The sequence below is a fragment of the Lytechinus variegatus genome, chromosome 2 (genome assembly GCF_018143015.1).
Source record: "Lytechinus variegatus isolate NC3 chromosome 2, Lvar_3.0, whole genome shotgun sequence".
Classification (NCBI taxonomy): Eukaryota; Metazoa; Echinodermata; class Echinoidea; order Temnopleuroida; family Toxopneustidae; genus Lytechinus; species Lytechinus variegatus.
The window spans coordinates 40,121,762-40,140,182 of NC_054741.1; the positions used below are offsets into that span (position 1 = coordinate 40,121,762).

Below are 18,421 nucleotides of genomic sequence, written 5' to 3' on the forward strand. Positions count from 1 at the left end.
ATTCCTCATATATTCTTGACTTTTGTTTGATTTTCAATTTGTATAATACAAATAATTTATTAGAAATGAAGGCTTATATGAAAAAAAATTCAGACAAAAATGAGCTTACTCTATCATTGTGTGCAATCCCAAGCTGTTCTTCCACCTCTCTAAGTTTTTGCTCAAATTTCTTAATGTTGCCTACACGCATCCTAAAATGGTTGGGCTGTCCTCTTCCAACCTAGGATTTAAAATGAAAACATTAGATTCATTAAGTTTTGTCTCTTCAACAAATGTCAAATTTGTAACAAAACATATCAATACATACAATAGTTATAAAGTCAAACAGCACTAAACAAAAAGTAAACATTTTATTTCTTCAAGTGCATTTGTTCAAGGTCCCTCCCCCCTATGCTGCCAGTGAAAATGGCCTGTTGCAGTTAGCAAGCCCTACTTAATGACTATAAATCTTTAAGAGAAAATAGTCAAAATAGGAAGAAAAGAGTCAGAGATATCAGTACAACTTGAGGAAAAAACATTACTCTATAAATACAATACATTGAAAATGATTTCCACACATATTTTTTCAAGCATTGCATCAAGCATCAGTCAAAATGGCAAATACAACCCCAATGTATACTCAACAAAAAAAAAGTCCTCCCTTAATCAAAATGTTGTAGCTTTTAAACGCAATAAATTTAAGATATATTTCACAGGTGGTTTTCTAAACTCATTGCTAATTCCTGAAAAAAATGAGATTGATCAGTAGGGTCATGCATAAGTAAACAAAGATTAAAGTAAAAATGACAATTTTTTTAAGTCACTAAGGTCATTTCTCGGAATGTGTACGTACAGAGTTGGGCAAAGTTTGTTTTTGCTGAATTCATGGTGTATGCTGTTTTACTACCTATTATTTAACTACTGCACACAAAATTTTGAAAATGTATGTTCATGGTTCAGTGAGTGCACTTTTTTGGTGACATATCATAATAGGGTATTTGTTAGTGCCCTCTATGACTTAAAAAAAGGTTGGTATTAGAAAATGTAAGTGCCCCCCCCCCCAATTTTGGGGTCCCCCTCCCCATTTTCAAATTCTGGATCCACCACCACTCCCCAGAAAATTTTGATAACATATGTTCATGGTTCAGTGAGCACAATTTTTTGTGACGTATCATCATATGGGATTTATGGTAGTGCTGTCTATAACTTAAAAAAAGGTTAAAATTGGAAAACGTTAGTGGCTCCCCTCCCCAATTTCTCGGTCCCCCTCCCTTTTTTCAAATTCTGGGCCACCCTTCATTAGTCCATACATTCGACTGTTCCTGAGAATTGTCATGAAAGAATGAATTTTTTTGCAATATAAAGCATATTCATTCATAAGTTTTCAAGTGTGCTCGCTCAACCATGAAAGTGAAATAAGTTTAGAGATAGTGTGTGTGGTGATAAAATAATGGATGATAAATGGTAACAGCAATGTCAAAGTTGAAACAGAACTTGCCCCAATATCAATTACAACCCTTGAAAATGAGTCTGTGTCTTTGATTTTTTTTCACTTTGATCAGTGCTCACTCATCCACAAAGAAATAAATCAATTCAATTTTTGCTCAGAATTCCGCCCATAGGTTAATGAACATTAATGCCAAATGATATTACTAAATACATTTTCGAAAAAAGTTCCACCATATTGAATAACTGGTTACTTATTCTTAAAGATATGCACCCATGTTGTACACAATGTCTATGAGAGAGGAAATCAATATTTTAATAAATTCAAAGCAAAATGAGGGTTTGTTTCATCATGGACAAGTTTTGTTACTTCAGTAGAGATTTTTTTCATGGAACTTTGCACATGCTCACTTTAGAGAGACACTATTCAATAGGAATGTACACCAAAATAATCATTCAACATGGAACAGAATGGGGCCAAGGCCTTGAACTTTCTTCTCATCTGCATAATTTTCAAATATTGTGTGCTCACTGAAGCATACGACATCAAGATTTTCATAAAAATCAAATCAAATGAACTATGAAAGAAGGTAAGTGATAGGTATCCATAGCAAGCAATTGGATTTTATTCCAAAATGTAAAAAAAGAGCTTTTCACATTCCACATGTTCAAGTGTGAATGTTTAATTAAATGCCTTAGAATCATTGAAACATTTTAATTGGTCATGAACACAACAAAAAAGTTGATGAAATAACTTTAGTGCTAAAATTTAAACAATACTTGCCTAGCAAATTTGAAAATTGCATTGTTTGTTTTCTTTAAACATTCACTGACCCATGAGATGATGAATATTGATGAAGATACTCTTCCCAAAAATAAATTCCACCATATTAGATAATTCTAGAAATGTGTAGAAAATCTCATTCTATCAAATTTTGAGTCGTTCTTATTCAACCGTGAAATTTCGCAAAAATGTTCAATCATCTTTTAGAAAGTACCTTTTACAAGCCTTCTGAACATCATTTCATGATGAGAATGTGGAATTTGTTCTGATAAAATGCAATCAAAATCATTAGGCTTGTGGCTTCAAAAAAGTGACAATTTTGCCTTAAAATATAAAATACATTTGGAATATTCACCCAGAGGGTAGCTATATAAAATCATCTACGAGCTCATGTAAACATTTTTGAAAACTACTAGTGGTATGGAAATTAAAGATGTTTGTTTAAGGGGGACTTAGTTTTTTTGTTGAGTATAATAGTTCTTGAAAAATACCATGTATTATTATTGCAAAGTTCCTATCAATTCATTTTTCAATAAAATGGCATTGCATATTACCTCTCTACCAAAGACAATAGCACCGTCATGAAGGAAAACATGGACCACATCAGATTCAGGATTCTTACTCTCTCCACTCCCATCAGAATCATAATATGTCACTGATAGACTTTTTACCTTATAATGAAATAAAATACATTATGTTTCAATATAAAGAGATGATTCCATTCAATTTGACTGTTTCTTTCAAGAAAACAACAACACACAATCAGAGTTTCACAATTTGTAGGTTTCACGCTTGCTGTATTCAGAGAATATGATATATCAGAAGAAATATGCAAATGAGGTCATTAACATGCACATACTCTGTCATCACTTTGTATGGGTAACTTCATGGTCAGGTTCATCTTTTTTGGGGTGATATGGTTGACGAGAGACTTCCATTCATCCATCCATCCACCCGTCCAAGCAAACACTAAAGGCGACCGAGATTAGTCTGTGACTCAATTTAAGAACAAGTGGAATGCCTCTGGCCGTCTCACCTGCATCACGCGGTTCAATATAGCAGCAGTGCTGACTTTGAATACTACTCTAACTCGCACAAGATGTTCAGTGATACATGGTTACTCTTATGTCCACTTTTTATGAACTAGACCAATAAACTTACAGAGATATGATGGTTATTCAACAAAAAACCCCAACATGGCCAAAGTTCATTGACCTTACATGACCTCTGACCTTGTGACCTGAAACTCGAACAGGATGTTCAGTGATACTTGATTACTCTTATGTACAAGTTTCATGAATCAGATCCATAAACTTTCAAAGTTATGATGGTAATTCAACAGATACACCCAATTCGGCCAAAGTTCATTGACCTTTGACCTTGTTCATGTGACCTGAAACGCGCACAGGATGTTCAGTGATACTTGATTACTCTAATGTCCAAGTTTAATGAACTAGACCAATAAACTTTCAAAGTTATGATGGTAATTCAACAGATACCCCTGATTCGGCCAAAGTTCATTGACCCTAAATGACCTTTGACCTTAATCATGAGACCTCAAACTTGCACAAAATTTTCAGTGATGCTTGATTACTGTTATGTCCAAGTTTCATGAACTAGGTCCATATATTTTCTAAGTTATGATGACATTTCAAAAACTTAACCTCGGGTTAAGATTTCGATGTTGATTCCTCCAACATGGTCTAAGTTCATTGACCCTAAATGACCTTTGACCTTGGTCATGTGACATGAAACTCTACTGGATGTTCAGTAATACTTGATTAACCTTATGGCCAAGTTATGAGGGGAAATTAACAGATATCCCCAATTAAGCCAAAGTTCATTGACCCTAAATGACCTTTGACCTTGGTCATGTGATGTGAACCTCATGTAGGATGTTCAGTGATACTTGATTAACCTTATGTCCAAGTTTCATGAACTAGGTCCATATATTTTCTAAGTTATGACGTCATTTCAAAAACTTAACCTCAGGTTAAGATTTGATGTTGACGCCGCCGTCGCCACCGCCGCCGCCGTCGGAAAAGCGGCGCCTATAGTCTCACTTTGCTTCGCAGGTGAGACAATAAAACGAAGTAGAATTTGATGCTTATATTGAGACTTGGAATATCTTACTGTTTAATGTTCGAAATCATCGTACGAATACCTATGTTCAAATCTGTGACTATGCTATCATCTTTCTTAAAATAAAAGCAAACTTAATATCTATTCGTAATGACGTCATAGCAGTTGTACGATTGGCTAAGATTTGAAACTAATTTGGCCTTTACAATCTTACAAAATGGTTAGTATTCTTTCAATTAATTTCAACCTCAAATAAAATGACATGTTCCATTCACATTTTTAGAAAATGACCAAAAAATTGATTTGCTCCAAAATCAGATCGCAAACAGTCGTAAGGTGTGCAGTGGCCTTAAGGCCTGTATTCTGTAGTCAGGTCTAACTTAGACCATGGTTTAACTCTGTGCTGAAATTATGGGAAGCCAAAAGTGTCAAAATTTTTATTAAGTTGTATGTTTCTTATGTTTACTTTGCTCTTTCCTGATTCATTGATGGTTAAGACAATCCTCTATTTATACTTCCTAGACAATTAGGAATGATTTGAGACCCAAATGAGCTGAAATATGATATCTCTATCATTAGTGATTCGTGTAACAAGTGGCTATCCATAATTAAACCGAAACTTTAAACCTGGGTTTAAGTTAAACTTGACTTCAGAATATGGGCCTAAGTGTGCCTTTCAGCATGCTGGGTGGCCACCCAAAAATCATCACAGTGAAAGATCATAGAATTTAAAATATTTAAAGGACAAAAATATACAAACAAAAGCTAGCATGACAAAGATTGCATTTACACGTACACAGCTATTATCTATTCTAACTAAAGTTTGAACAATGAAAAAAAATCATCCCCCAAAAATAATGAGAACACATATGAATGATTCATGATCCAGTATAAAGGTAAACATGATGAAATACATAAAATAGACATATAATTAGTGTCAGGACAGGGTAGGATATAAAAAAAAATTTTACATGCTATTTTGGGGGCCACATTGGGGCGATTGCTAAATTTCTGGGCCGTTAATTTCATTTCGCAGGGTTTTTTTTCACAGAGTAATGCTGCAAGTATTGTTTTCTCAAATGCTCTTGATTATTGTTTGTGACAGATTTTGGAGCAACTTGGAAATGATGGTTGCACCAAAGCATTCTATTTTGCAAATTTTAGCTGTGGTTTTGGCTTACATGAGAGCAAAATTGCCTGTCAAATACTGTCTATACTTTGTACATGAAATAGTGTAGTAATAATATACCAAATGTGTTTTTCAATTTAATGCTTATTTTTACTTTGATTATTTTACACACTGGCGTAAAGCTGGTCCGAGCTGTGGGGAAGGGGGGGGGGGGGGGAATTATAGAAATATATTGACTTGAAAATTCAAAATTTTGTAGACAACAGAGAACCATGGGCTATGTATAAGAGGGTATGTAACTGTGTACATATACCATCTTTCAGTTAAGGGCCTATAACATTTTCTTTCAGTGGGTATTTAAATGTATATAGAAATTGATTGTGATGTAAAGTAATCAATTACATACAATATTAATATACAAGCGAGAGAAGCGAGCAAATTTTCAATAATTAGAAGACAATAATGGTATCCAAAAACCTCTTCCAAGTGGTGTTTAATTATATATCACGGCCAATGTATACTGTAAATGAGTACATAATAATACCACCTTTCAGTTAAAGGACTATCACAATTTTTTCAATGGCTATATTGAAGATCTAATGGATTTGTTTCAAGGGATGTGTAACTATTTGAGAAATGCAGCGAGTGAACGTAGTTAGCAAGCTTTGAAAAAGTTGCTTCAGTCATTTAAAATGATATGCATATATTAATGAGTATGATTGATAAGGGTAAATTATCAAATTATTCTTTAGAGGAAGAGGAAAAAGAAATATAAAGAGCAAATAAGGATTAAAGGGTTCAGATTTTGTTCAATGAAAACTCATTTGCTCAGTGGTAAAAGGTGATAGAAGAATACAAAAAAAATCATAATAATCAGCCATAAGGGTGCTTTATGAAATGATTACAGGCCATCAAAGGCCACAATATAAACTTAGAATAAAACAACAATGTGGAAATATATTCCTCCCCCCCAGGGAATTCACGCCTGTGGTCTTTAAATATAGGGTTTGCTTATATTTTTTGCACAAGTTATCCCCCGCTTCCATAAAGATTTGAGGATATGACTATGACAACCCCCTTACCCCACTTTCACACAAGTGTATCAAAAGGATGCTTTGATTGGTCGAAAGTTATGGCCAAATATAAAAGTCACTGGTATCATGCAATTAACAAATGAACTTATTAATCATACTCTCATGTTGCAGCAAATGATAACCTTTGCAATAGGTAAAATATCGGTTACACTTCGTAATTCCGAAGCTTCGTAATTCCGAAGGTTCTTTATTCCGAAGGTTCGTAATTCCGAAACACGTAAATTGCCTATACCTCGATGTTCGTTAATCCGAAAACGAAAAAGGGTTCGTTAATCCGAACATTTGTGGCGTAATTCCGACGGTTCGTTATTCCGAAGGTTCGATAATCCGAAAACGAAATAAGGTTCGTTGTTCCGAAGGTTCGTTAATCCGAAAACGAAATAAGGTTCGTTGTTCCGAAGGTTCGTTTATCCGAAAACGAAATAAGGTTCGTTGTTCCGAAGGTTCGTTGATCCGAAAACAAAATAAGGTTCGTTTTTCCGAAGGTTCGTTAATCCGAAAGCGAAATAAGGTTCGTTGATCCGAAAACGAAATAAGGTTCGTTGTTCCGAAGGTTCGTTAATCCGAAAACGAAATAAGGTTCGTTGTTCCGAAGGTTCGTTTATCCGAAAACGAAATAAGGTTCGTTGTTCCGAAGGTTCGTTGATCCGAAAACGAAATAAGGTTCGTTTTTCCGAAGGTTCGTTAATCCGAAAGCGAAATAAGGTTCGTTAATCCGAAAACAAAATAAGGTTCGTTAATACGAAAAATGAAAAGCGGGAAAGCAGAGGCAGAGGCAAGGGGAGGGGGGGGGGGCGGGCGGGGGACACTGTTGCCGTTCAATTATTATGAGGATGGGAAGGCAAGGGCGGCCGAACGAATTTTCGTTGGGAGGTAAAGCCAAAAAATGAAACTCATACGTCAAAATGGGCACTTTGGTGATATTTTTACCTTAAGATTATCATCTGCTTGAAGTCATTGTGTGTTTGATAGTGATTAAGTAGAGAAAAACTATGTTGAAGTGACTTCTTATTATGGCAAAATGTATATTTAGGCTTTATTTTTCGGGAGAGAGTATAATGAGCGAGCGGCTTGGTAAAACAAATTCAAAGGTGAAGTTGTAAAAGGTTTTGGGGTCAATTATTCTTAAAATGGCAATATTGCGAGGTGTTGCGAGCGTGAATCACAAGCTAAAACTTTAGGGTATTTCAATAAAAAATGAAAATAAGTTTTTAAAAATCCGAGCAGATTTCTGCTGTCATTAAAAAGATGTGCATCTAACTAAAGAATTAACACGAGCGAAAACGCGAGCTTAAACATACTGACCAGAAAAGGAACCTGTTAAAGAAAGCATTTAGTGACCTCTTTAGGGTGCATATTTCACCAATCGAATGAGAGTGCGAAGCGCAAGCTGAAAATTTGCAATATTCCAGCCTGAAAACTTAACTTAACTTGTATACTTTAAAAAGAGTATTTCATTTCGAAAAAACATGAAAAACGGCATATTTATTTTTGAAAAAGGAACTTTCCCATTTTGGAAAATATTAATTTCCCTGTTTTTTATTTCATTTTTGGGGTGCAAGTGCCCCCTGCCTCCCTCCCGGCGGATCCAGCTTTCGTCAAATAGGGGGGGGGGGGCAATTTTTTCAGCCATATTTTCCTCGATCGGCAGCTTAAAGTTGATTTTTGTTTGTTTCTTTGAAAGGGTAGTCCTAACAGTCAATAATTAGCTTTATACTTATAAAGTAAAGTAAATATGTAATAACATGATAAACCCTTTTTAAATAATGCGAGCTATATATTTTTTTAATAATTATGATGGGCAATATGTTTGTGATCTTTAAAACGAGATGCCTATGTAACTGAATTTAGATAATAACTGCGAGCAAGAAGACGCGAACAGAAATATAAAATATATAACCTCAGACCTGATCTAAAGGGGACATTTTAAGAACTTTTTGCAGTTAGCTATGAAGACGATGCGTGTTTCAACCAATGGCGGCGGAACGTATTTTCCTATTTTTTTTTTGGGGGGGGGGGGGCAAAGCAAAAAAGGGGCCAATTTGGTGCAAACGGATATTTTCACCATGAGATTATCACCTGTGTAAACAGTTGAGTGTTTTGTAGTAATTAAATTGAGCAAATTGTGTTAAGTGATCACTAAAGTTATATATTTACGTTTCATTTCTGCGAGCGTAGCGAGCAAGCGGTTTGGGGGAAAAAATCAAATCTGAAGATGTAAAATTCGCCTTTTTGAGCAATTACTGTTAAAAGGGCATCCTTGTGAGATGTTGCGAGCGAATCATGTGCTCAAACTTTTGGAAATTTCATGTATTCCTAGAATGATAATAATGATAATATTGATATAGATATCATTTACCCAGGGAAGGTACTTCAGTTCTGAAAACTGTTCTCCCAGCCATTATTATTATCATTTTTACAAGAATGCTTAGAATGTCCAGTTTTCAGGTTGGAATATCACAAATTTTAAGCTTGCGGTTCGCGCTCTCATTATTTAGTTCGTGAGAGATATATTATATTCATGAGTCACTAAATGCAGTCCTTAAAAGATTACTTTCTGAAGCCTGTTGCATAAAACTTTTTACCTGAGAAAACTCTGGTAAAAACTGAAAACTAAGGTTAGTCTGATTTCCGCCACTGCATGACTTTAGCACATGGCAAAAACTCCTGTAAAAACAACCTGAGTTTTCTCAGGTAAAAAGTTTTATGCAACGGGCCCCAGGTCAGTATATAAACATATTACAGCTTGCCCTCGCATTAATTCTTTAGAAAGATACACATCTTTCTCACGATTACAAAAATGCTCCGAATGCTCACTTCACGTCTTGTTACATGAAATGTCTACTAGTTTGAGCTTGCAATTCGCGCTTTCAAAATCTCACAAGGATCATTATTAGTATTATTTTTTATTTTATTACCAGCAGAAGCTGTTATTAAAAATGACATCCCCTCCAATACAAATCCTATTATCTAGAGGTTACTCGCACGCGACCAACACACTTGACCCCCTGCATCTTTAAACCATTTGCTTAGGCAGCAATTGCTCAGATAAAATCGAAATTAGCCTATGCTTGATCAGGGGGCCTATATTCTTAATGAAATACATGCTTTTGGCCACAACACACACATGTATCATCGATCGTTATTACTATCATTGCATAATATCGTGTAATCTTGTAATGACAACATCATTTTTGTTACCAAAATGAATAATTTTCATTTTCGGAAATACGAACCTTATTTAATTTTCGGATTAACGAACCTTATTTCGTTTTCGGATTAACGAACCTTATTTCGTTTTCGGATTAACGAACCTTCGGAATTACGAACCTTATTTCGTTTTCGGATTAACGAACCTTCGGAATTACGAACCTTATTTCGTTTTCGGATTAACGAACCTTCGGAATTACGAACCTTATTTCGTTTTCGGATTAACGAACCTTCGGAATTACGAACCTTATTTCGTTTTCGGATTAACGAACCTTCGGAATTACGAACCTTATTTCGTTTTCGGATTAACGAACCTTCGGAATTACGAACCTTATTTCGTTTTCGAATTAACGAACCTTCGGAATTACGAACCTTATTTCGTTTTCGGATTGACGAACCTTCGGAATTACGAACCTTCGGATTTACGAACCTTCGGAAATACGGTTCTTCGGAATAACCGAACCTTCGGAATTACGAAGCTTCGGAATTACGAATGTATGCGAAAATATCAGGTTTTGCCATACCCAGATTCTTGTAATAGACTGAGTAAAATTAGTAAAATTGGATCATTATGATTTTACATAACTACAGAATGAAATTAATGATAATGAAATGTGAAGCAAATGATGGTGTTAATGAATACATTCCCATGTCTATGGAGCGCATTTCAACTTCAATATGAACATAGGAATCAATTCATTTATTTATAAAATGACTATCACTTTACCTCTCCTTTGGCAAGCATCTCATTAACAAATGTTTGCCATGAGATATTCTGAGCCTCATCACCTCTTGAAAGAAGATTTAGAAGAGTTAAGATCAGCATCAAAACGATCAACATACGGATATTCTCACCATCACCAGCCTTCCTACTTGGATCTACAAACAAAAAATGAAATGGTTGAAATTATGACACTGGTATTCCCCCTGACCCTCACTATCAGTAAAAGTCAAAGTGCACATTGATATTATTGTATCACCTAGAGTGCTGAACTAATAAAATATGCTCTAGTTCCTTACACAAATGCAACATTATATCACATTCAACAAGTGTGTTGCCAAAATTAAAAACAAAAATAAAAATACCATCTCTGCCTGTCTCAAATGTCTCCAACATTCAAACAAATATTTCATGTGAATTACAATCACAATACACCAGGGGTGGATGAACCACAGGGGGGGGGGGCGGGCATGATGGAAAAAATGTTTTTTTTTTAACATGGAAAATTAATCATTTTCTATAAATGAAATGTGCCCCTTTTTAAAATGGAATACCTTTTTTGAAGTAAAACGTAATACAATTAAGGTTAGAAATTCACAAAAATTTTGGAGCGCACTCACATCAATTATTACTTATTACGGTAGGCTACTCATCCCATTCAAGGTTACGAAAATGCTTAGAATATCCAGTTTTCCGTTTGGAATATCACAATTTTTGGGCTTGCATTTTGCACTTACATTAATTACTGTTTAGTAAGGTACTCAATGTGTTCCTGGTTACAAAAAAAAAAATAAATGCTTAGAATGTCCAGTTTTCAGGTTGGAATATCACAAATTTTTAACTTACGCTTTGCGCTCGCATTATTTAATTGGTGAGATGTGTATCCTATTCACAAGTTACTAAATGCAGTCATTAACAGGTGCCTTTTCTGTTCAGTATATCATAATAAATTTCTTCTCGCACTATGCACTTGTGTTAATTCTTTAATTAAATACACATCTTTTTCAAGATTTCAAAATCTGCTTGGAATGTTTAAATTTCATATCTTATGACATCAAATGTCAAAAATTTTGAACTCGCAACATCTCTCAAGGATGCCCTTTTAACAGTAAATTTCTAGCGCCATAATTGACAAAACGGGTTAGTTTTACAACTGCAGACTTTTAAATTTTTCGCAACAGCTCACTCGCTGACCTCTTTGCAGAAAAAAAATAAATCCTAAATATATAAATTATCATAAGTCACTTAAAAAAGGCTTCCCTCAACTTAATTACTACATAACACACGACTACATGTACATGTACTTCAAGAAGACGATAATCTGAATGGTCACATATAAGTCCCTTTTTTGGCTTTATCCTCCCCCTAAACAAAAATGTGTTCCGCCACCCAGGCAATACATGTACACTATATCCATCTTCATAATAGGTTTTCAATTGTTCACCAAATGGTCATTAAGAATACTACATAAATGTAGTAAGCTATAATACAAATGTCTATAAGAAAATCCCTGCTGCAAAATTATCCTCCTTGAAAGTCAGTCCCTGCATTAAAATATGATCTTGTGGACAAAATTTGAAGATTTTTGATACAATCTTTATTCAGTAAGCAAACCCCACCCCCTCACCTCTTCCTCCCAATGCTATCTCATCAAATAGGTCTCCAACTACCAGCATGCTTGTTATCAGATTTCTTCCTCCATTTAAATTATTTTTTTTTTCTATTATCAAAGATACAAACTAAGTACTGTAAAATGATTATCGAAGAGAACATAGCAATATTATAACAATAAGAGTTGTGGACACTATCTATGGAAAGCTCACCATCATCATCCTTCTGGTCCTGACTCTCTCTCTGTTGTTGCATTGCACTTGTTGTGCTAAAACTCCTCATGTTATCTGTAACAAAGTCATAAAATTGAAAAACAAAACAAAACAATAAATTTGTGAAGAATTCAAAATTCGGATGTACATGTAATTCTTTTGAAAGAAAACAGAATTATTGGATGCCACTATTCACTATACTTTAATACCAGTATCTCATTTCAGCCCCCAAAACTTACCCATGGATACAAGTAGTCTAGATAATGATTTCCTGTCATTATATCCAGACCTCTTCAAAACACAGTCAAAAGCACAGATTTCCTTCAAAAGGTTATGGTATTTCTTCACTGAGCAAGCATTCTGTAGACAAAGAATAGAAATGCTGAGAATTCAAAGTTATTACCAATAATATCTTTCTGTCTGATATAATTAAATACAATTAATTATCAGACCCAGGACAATGGCAAGAACTGCCAACCACTCTTCATTGCAATGGCATATCTAAACTAAACTGCATGCACATGTACATACTTGGCTTTCAGTCCTGGGCAATAGCTTGCATTTTCTTCATAAGGAAAAAGCCTGAAAGTTTGCAAACAAATTTTCTGGCAACAGGCAAGCAGACCTAGGGTGTGTTCAAGGTTGATTTTCAAATTTTAACAGCAACATGAATCATGATTGAAAGCTCAAGTTGCGTAACTATGGTGTTAGGGGATTGGTACTTATTAAGCACACGATGTCACATGACCGACCGGCGGGACGAACGAACACAAGTTCAGCTGTACAACACTACATAACGGTACAATACTACACACTCAACCACATGTGTGCTTGAGGTGAGTTCGTGAGTGTGCATGCGACTGTTATACCGGCTCCTTCACAATATAACACAGAACACGATCAGTGGTGCACTGTCCAGTCTTTAAAATATAAAGCTGATTATTTGTCGATTACCTTTAAACTTCCCACTTTTGTTGCGCAGTTCCACCCATCACACGAAAGGTCTTTTCAGAATTAGACATGTTAGAAGAATTTTGTGAAGATAACTAAAGGGAGTATCAGGAACATTTTTAAATTGTTTTGAGGTGCTAACAAGTATCATGTAAACTCTCATTCTCCAAAAAGAAATATAAATGACACATTATTCAGACAACAGTGGAAAGGATAAAACAGAATAAAGGTCGTATAGGCCTATATCTCAGTTTACTAAACGGACGATCAATGTTTTCAAATTGTTGTAATGGGGTGTTACGTCAATTTCGGACCCTAAATCAATCATATGTCTTGCAGTTAATTGCAAATTAGTAATTGATTACTTTGCTCCTTGAAACAAAGAAGTTTAATCTGATTTGCTATAGCTAACAGTAACAATCTAATTTGCAACAGAATTAGAATATTTGCAATTGATTGCAAATTATTAATGTAGAGGGCAGCAACACACAAGCGTGTTGCTCTAAGGAAGGTCAACTCCGCTCGAATTTTGTGACCACTCTAAAAAATAAGGGGGACTTTTCGGAAATATGTCGAGTTGATTTTTTTTCATTTGTTAATTTCAAATATTTTTTAATGAACAATTATTAGATCGGTTATTCTGGGTAGAAATATTAAAAATATTAATTTTAATTTTAAAGAAATTATTTAGCTTAAATAATCATGATTTTGACATTTTTTCTCATTTTGGAATATTAAGTCTATGACGAGGATCCCTCTTATCTCTTATTTTCCTCTGCTGAATTTCGCTGCACCACTAATAAATGCATAGACAACCACCGTAATAATCGAGGTCATTTTTCTGGCCTGGGTGCGCCGAGTCTGGGCCGGTCGCGTAGCTAACTAGTGACGTTGATGATGCGCTGGGGCTTCAGTCGACTCGTCATAGATCTTCTAGCAACATAGACAATGACATCTAATTTGCCTGGTCTGATTTGAAGTGCAATTGCTTCAGGGCTGATGTTTATCAACGATGATTGTTCAAGGTCAGATTTCAAATTTTAAATTGCATTTGACTTTTAAGTCTATAAATCTTAATAGAAGAAGCTGCATCCCCGAAATCCGGGTCTAATTTCAACTTCGAGTCCGAGACTATGGACGGCGAAAAAAAAACCCATGCATCGGATGCATTGCATTGGCTGCGCGCTGCGCTGCAGCTGAGCTGCACAGCCATGCAGGCGCTGCGTCGCGTCGAAGGTCGATAATCATTGAGCAACCAAACTTCCAAAACCAAATTAAAGCTTGAATAGACGGCCACCTATTCACATTTTCCCTTGTTTTCTTCAATAATTTCTAAGAAAATCAGCCAATTGAGGGAAATTGATTGCAATGTTACATCGTTTGCAGAGTGCCATCATCGACATTCATTTTGCGTTAGAAACCTTAGGCTTAGTTATAGATCTAGGCCTAGACTAGAAATGGGGGCTAGATAGATTAGACCATCTTAATTTCTGATTTTGGGTAGAAAGTAGACTTGATAGACAGCATCCATATCTTAATTTGACCATTGATTCTGTGCAATCAATGTTTAAATACTTTTACATAATTTGTTTGCCATATTGCAATTGGTAAATTTTCATGGGCCTGCATGGCCTGGGCTTGGCTGGCAGAACGCGTTTTTTTTTTTGATAAATTTCGAAAGTGAAAGAGCAAAGTGACTGAGCTCGTCGTGATTTTATTTTTATGCATTTTCTGACTGAATTTTAAAGATTTCATGCCTAACGCTAATGCCTAACGGTAACTTGTCAACCATATAATCTTCTAGTTCTAGATCTAGACTTTACCCTGTATGTAGGCATTTAACGGACTAAAAAATCATAACCTCCTAGCGGCTAGCCCATGCAGACTGGCCTTAATTGAACCAAACTTAGCTTGCATGGACCAACCCTCAAATGGTCTAGATTTAGGCGTCCTATACTATAAAGACAATGTGGAATTCGTCTGTTTTGAGTTGATTATTATTTTAGTATTTTTTTATTGTTGCATAGACTCATACCAACTCATACCAACAAGACGTGCTAGATCTATATATATTCTAGATCTACTTAGATATCCAGTGTGGAACAACATCTTCAACAAACAGATCGAGACTGGTCAAAGCATTTGTCTACAGTCTAGTTAGACAAATAAAGTTTTCTAGATCTTTAGACTTGGGTCTATCGATCAACTAGACAGGAATAACCATCGTTTCTGGGGATTTATTCAACAATTTCTGACATTTTACTTTAATCTCCATCGGTGAGTGAGCCAGCGCAGTTCAGCAGAGCAACCAAAATACAGAGACTGAAGCTTTTGGTCTATCGATCAACATGATCAAGATCTATGTTAGATGTAGACTTCACTTATTACTGATTGGAATGTATTTCTAAATTTATAAGTTTTGGGGAAAATGGTGAAAAGAAATGATAACATACTACTGATAGATACGTGAATTATTTTTTTAATACCCATTGGCATTGCTGCCTGCTCTAATAAATAAATAAATAAATGAGTCACGGCCTATATGGACTGCAGATAAATGCTGATCGACGCCTAGCAGAACAAGTACGTACCAGTGCTAGACTAGGGGGTTGAAATCTAAGCAGACGACGGAGCAAAATGTAGCTTAAGCATAGAATGATGATGGGTTCAGCGAAGAGCCCAGAGAAAATAAGGGGGACATATTCAATCCCGAAATGCTTTGCGAGTGGTCACAAAATCGTCTCGGCGCAAATCACCTAATTCAGCCGTCTGGTGAAATCGCTGATAACAACAATCACCGATTTGGTAATTATTTTAGTTTCCTGAAACTTGCATTTGTAAAGTTTTAAATATCAAAGTATGTTTTCATATTTATGTATATCCCTCAACATATTTTTTAATGTTATCTTTGATATCGTTGTAGTCATATTCTTTCATATTCGTTTCTTGATCACTACTAATTTGTTGTTGTATTTGATCGGCATTTGATTTCGTTGTCATGAACAATAAAATATGCGCGCAGCTCAGTTGCATGCGCGTATCGAGTTGACCTTCCTTAGAGCAACACGCTTGTGTGTTGCTGCCCTCTACGTTCGCAATTGATTGCAAATTATTAATCTTGAGTTGCAACAAAAAGTGAAAATATAAATACTAAAATAGATCTAAATTTAAACTGTAAAAACGCAGTTCCTTTAAACCTGAAAACATTGCGAGAATTGTGTCTGTGAAAATGTTGGCATGGTTGGTGTTGCATCATCAAGTAAACTTTGCAGCAGCCGAGGTCGTTGCCGGAATTTAGTATCACATTCCGCCGAGTCCGTCGGGGCCAAGGTGAATTCGCTTTGCCTTAGCGCTGGCCTGGTCGCTAATGCCGAAGAGCGGTTCGTCCTCCGACAAATATAATTCATTCTCGAAATCGTTTTTCTCAATGAACTCCTGGACATTCCTTGATGAAGAAAATACATTTTGACTAATCCACTACAGGTTAACAGAAATAACCATAGAGACAGCAGCAAATAATGTCAGTAACAATCAGTCTCAGACAGTCAAATTCGATCCTGTCAGTGTCGAGGGTCGTGGAGATACCGAGACTGTACGGTACGGTACCGTACGTACGGTACCGGTACCGTACGTCACGCACGTCACGAGACTAAGTAAGATACCGTCACACACGAAGATGAACAGAGTCAAGACCGAGTCAGAGACGACAAAAAAGTCTGTCTGAATACCTTTTCTCTGTAGATTTAGTGCAAATCAGGATACTGAGAGCTGCATGATCATGCCGAATCCGGGAGAGGAACCAGTACTCGGTACTGGTGGACAGATTGATGGTAAGATAAGCCCGACAAAGGCAAAGGCAAAGCTTCAAGTTTAACAAAATGTATGTCCCCACACATTCAATTTTGAGTTGGTTGTGAATGAGCAGGGGCCCTCTCTCTTAGGTGATCCCTCCACTGTTCTGGAGATTCTAAGATTCAAATAGAACAATTCCCAGTCGTGTTGAATTTATTTCCTTACTCAATGAATTTCTGAAAAACTACCCAGCTGTGATCTCCTCTTATAACTCAACAAATCCTACTCTGTTCACTTGTGTTGTGCTTCTTCCTCCTGTATCTGATCCACCTGTTTCTATCAAAGACTGCCTGCTTCTTAAGACCTTATTTTTTATCTATAAACTTCATATGTGTCGATTGAAATCTACTGATACATGCTCAGAACCTGCATATAACCATAATTTAACTGCATGAACACTGATGTCTCTACTGCTGGACCTTTGATGACTATTTATTCTGGATGCTATTGCCTTCATAGGGCTGATCTCCGAAAGCAGCGGAGGGAGAAAATCAGGAAGGAAGTCAGGTAAATCACAGGTTCAGCAACAGGTTGGAACGGTAGCCATGCATTTTATGTAGAAAAAAGAGAGATTTAAGGAGCAGACAGTTATTGACTTCGGATGGGAGACCAGGTTGATGGGTTAATAAGGTAGCACAGGTGAATTGGTGTGGGTCATCAGCAGTATACACGTCTAGATAAAGTGGGAAGTCAGTGAGACACTCCTTTACTCTGAGTATGAAGTCTTGGCGGAGGTGGTCAAGAGCGGAGCAAGATCCAACAAAATGTTCAACTGTCTCATCATATGAGTCGCAAAGGGGGCAGGTACGAGTGGAGGACTTTCCCAATGTGTGGAGGCGACAGTGAGTGAGATATGTGGATGAGAGTAGCTGGGCTCTCACAATGAGTGCGAAACGGATTACAGGAGAATGTGAGGACTTCGGATAAAGGAGATTAACTGAGGGTGGTATGTGATCAATCCAGAACTTGAGAGTTGACTTCACACGGATGCCCTGGGCAACGAGATCATTGACGGCAGTGTAGATCTTGTACTTAATCAATTTCTTAAAGGTGGAGTAAGGAAGTGGTTTCAAGATAGTACTGTGAAGATCAGGGAGGTCATACTTTCTCAACGTATCCTGGATGACTTGGATAGTTGGAGTCCATGCTCCGAGAGCTGCCAGAAATGTCCGGTATTCGAAGCGGTTGTGGTCCAGATTGGAGAGTTGGCCGAAAAGGAGCAATCTATCGAGATCTATCTGGATGGCCCGTTTCTCAAATACTAGATGATCTACACCACGTACGTAGGCCGTAGCCAGGCATGCCAGGCGGCTTCTAGAGAGTAAAAATCCTTTACTGACGTAAGGTTAC

General features: G+C 36.3%; 2 protein-coding genes across 3 annotated transcripts in view; one reads left to right on the plus strand and one right to left on the minus strand.

Moving 5' to 3' along the window:
* The window catches only part of LOC121408091 (paraplegin-like), a 44,633-nt gene extending 27,603 nt beyond the window's left edge, over positions 1-17,030 (minus strand). The window contains exons 1-6 of one of the 2 annotated variants that reach the window (XM_041599432.1): positions 16,948-17,030; positions 12,508-12,628; positions 12,269-12,343; positions 10,452-10,603; positions 2,764-2,880; positions 110-220 (exon numbers count right to left, since the gene is read on the minus strand). In XM_041599432.1, the coding sequence (XP_041455366.1) occupies positions 110-220; positions 2,764-2,880; positions 10,452-10,603; positions 12,269-12,343; positions 12,508-12,511 (459 nt within the window). In that variant the 5' untranslated portion in view covers positions 12,512-12,628; positions 16,948-17,030. Of the gene's footprint in view, positions 1-109; positions 221-2,763; positions 2,881-10,451; positions 10,604-12,268; positions 12,344-12,507; positions 12,629-16,416; positions 16,805-16,947 lie in introns of those variants that run through there. The other variant, XM_041599431.1, reaches the window with a different exon arrangement.
* LOC121408090 (maestro heat-like repeat-containing protein family member 1) overlaps positions 16,973-18,421 on the plus strand; it is a 145,047-nt gene continuing 143,598 nt past the window's right edge. The window contains exon 1 of the mRNA XM_041599430.1: positions 16,973-17,049. Coding sequence (XP_041455364.1) covers positions 16,992-17,049 — 58 coding nt within the window. The 5' untranslated portion in view covers positions 16,973-16,991. The remainder of the gene's footprint in view (positions 17,050-18,421) is intronic.